General features: G+C 40.1%; 1 protein-coding gene across 1 annotated transcript in view; it reads left to right on the plus strand.

Annotated features, from left to right (window-relative positions):
• LOC143301915 (kinesin-like protein unc-104) overlaps window positions 1–2,500 on the plus strand; it is a 174,959-nt gene that overhangs the window by 69,628 nt on the left and 102,831 nt on the right. Inside the window, exon 17 of the mRNA XM_076616358.1 lies at window positions 1,533–1,673. Coding sequence (XP_076472473.1) covers window positions 1,533–1,673 — 141 coding nt within the window. The remainder of the gene's footprint in view (window positions 1–1,532; window positions 1,674–2,500) is intronic.

The raw sequence follows: 2,500 nt of genomic DNA on the forward strand, positions 1-2,500 counted from the left end.
GTTGGGTTGTGTTACGTTGTGGTGTGTTGTTTAGTGTTACATTGTGGTGTGTTAGGTTGTGTTACGTTGTGGTGTGTTGTTTTGTGTTACGTTGTGGTGTGTTGGGTTGTAGTGTTTGTGTTACGTTGTGGTCTGTTGTTGTTTTGTGTTATGTTGTGGTGTGTTGGGTTGTGTTATGTTGTGATGTGTTGTTTTGTGTTACGTTGTGGTGTGTTGGGTTGTGTTACGTTGTGGTGTGTTGGGTTGTGTTACGTTGTGGTGTGTTGTGTTGTGTTACGTTGTGGTGTGTTGTTTTGCGTTACGTTGGGTTACGTTGTGATGTGTTGTTTTGTGTTACGTTGTGGTGTGTTGTTTTGTGTTACGTTGTGGTGTGTTGGGTTGTGTTATGTTGTGATGTGTTGTTTTGTGTTACGTTGTGGTGTGTTGGGTTGTGTTACGTTGTGGTGTGTTGGGTTGTGTTACGTTGTGGTGTGTTGTTTTGTGTTACGTTGTGGTGTGTTGTTTTGTGTTACGTTTGTGTTACATTGTGGTGTGTTGTTTTGTGTTACGTTGTGGTGTGTTTGGTTGTGTTACGTTGTGGTGTGTTGTTTTGTGTTACGTTGCGGTGTGTTTGGTTGTGTTACGTTGTGGTGTGTTGTTTTGTGTTACGTTGTGGTGTGTTGTTTTGTGTTACGTTGTGGTGTGTTGGGTTGTGTTACGTTGTGGTGTGTTGGGTTGTGTTACGTTGTGGTGTGTTGGGTTGTGTTACGTTGTGGTGTGTTGTTTTGTGTTACGTTGGGTTACGTTGTGATGTGTTGTTTTGTGTTACGTTGTGGTGTGTTGTTTTGTGTTACGTTGGGTTACGTTGTGATGTGTTGTTTTGTGTTACGTTGTGGTGTGTTGTTTTGTGTTACGTTGTGTTGTGTTGGGTTGTGTTACGTTGTGGTGTGTTGTTTTGTGTTACGTTGGGTTACGTTGTGATGTGTTGTTTTGTGTTACGTTGTGGTGTGTTGTTTTGTGTTACGTTGGGTTACGTTGTGATGTGTTGTTTTGTGTTACGTTGTGATGTGTTGTTTTGTGTTACGTTGTGGTGTGTTGTTGTTTTGTGTTACGTTGTGGTGCGTTGTTTTGTGTTACATTTGGTTTGTGTTATGTTGTGGTGTGTTGTTTTGTGTTACATTGTGGTGTGTTGGGTTGTGTTACGTTGTGGTGTGTTGTTTTGTGTTTCGTTTCGTTGCATTGTGTTGTTTTGTGTTACGTTGTGGTGTGTTGTTTTGTGTTACATTGTGTTGTGTTTTGGTTTGTGTTATATTGTATTATGTTGTGTTGTATTGTATATTGTATTGTGTTGAATAGTGTTATATTAACAAATAGCATTGCTGGCAGAAAAAAAGAAAGAAAAAAAAAAAAAAGAAAGAAAGATAAACGGGTGGCACTCTCAGTGTATTGACAAGTTCTCCCTGGGGGAGAGCAGCAGCCCCAAAATTTTTTGCATAGAGAAATCTGTCGTGTCAAAAGAGTAACACAGTATACAGCATTCCCTTGCTGTGCAGGCACAGTGACACTGGTTCCTTGCGAGGGGGCCCTCTGCTACGTCAACGGCCGACAGGTGACGGAGCCCACCGTGATGAAGACGGGGTCGAGGGTCATCCTGGGCAAACACCACGTCTTCAGGTTCAACCACCCACAGCAAGGTGAGAGTGGCCTCCCTTCTCCTTGGGGGTGGGGGGGTGAGGGAGGGGTTGGGGGGGGGGGGAGGGGTTGGTGGGTGGATGGAGGAGGAGACAGGGAGGGGAGGTTATTAATCTTACTGTGTGGTTTTGTGTGGACTGGGTGGTGGTGGTTGTTGTCCTCTTTTGCATGAGTCGGGGGGTGGGTGGGGTGGGGGGGGGGGTGGGGGGGTTCTTGGTAGTTTTTCATACTTTTTCTTTTGTCTTTGTCTTTCTCTCTCTCTCTGTTCTCTTTCCTCTCGTTGTTTCTTCTTTGTTTTTTGTTGTTGTTTTTTTCTCTCTTTTTTTCTTTTTTTTTTTTCTCTCTCTTTTTTTTTTTTTTTTTCTCAACAAAAAAAAAGAAGATGTTTTTCTCTTTGTTGAATCATTCCATATAACACTTTCTTTTTTCTTATTTTCTCTGCTTTTTTCTTTCCTTTTTTTTTTTTTTTTTTTTTTTTGCTTACTTTCTTTCTTTTCTCTCTCTCTTTGACATTTCCACTGTTTTTTTTATGGCACCAATGGAAATTGATAATGCACTATGGAAGCAATATTTTTTCTCTATGTTTTGAAAGCTTGATACAAAAAACAAAAACAAAACATACTAGAATTGGCTAACCACATTTTAATTTGTTCATGTCATTAGCAGAGACAGGCAGAAAAAAAAACAACATGGTTTCAAAGTGTTTTCCTTGGATTAACTGTTTTCTTGTATTCAGAAATGCTGGGGGGGTTTCAAAGCAAAATGCATTTGTCTTGATTTTTTTTTTTTTTTTTTTTTTTTTTTTTTTTTTTTTTTTAAATACCAAATG

This window comes from Babylonia areolata, chromosome 28, assembly GCF_041734735.1.
Source record: "Babylonia areolata isolate BAREFJ2019XMU chromosome 28, ASM4173473v1, whole genome shotgun sequence".
Taxonomy (NCBI): Eukaryota; Metazoa; Mollusca; class Gastropoda; order Neogastropoda; family Buccinidae; genus Babylonia; species Babylonia areolata.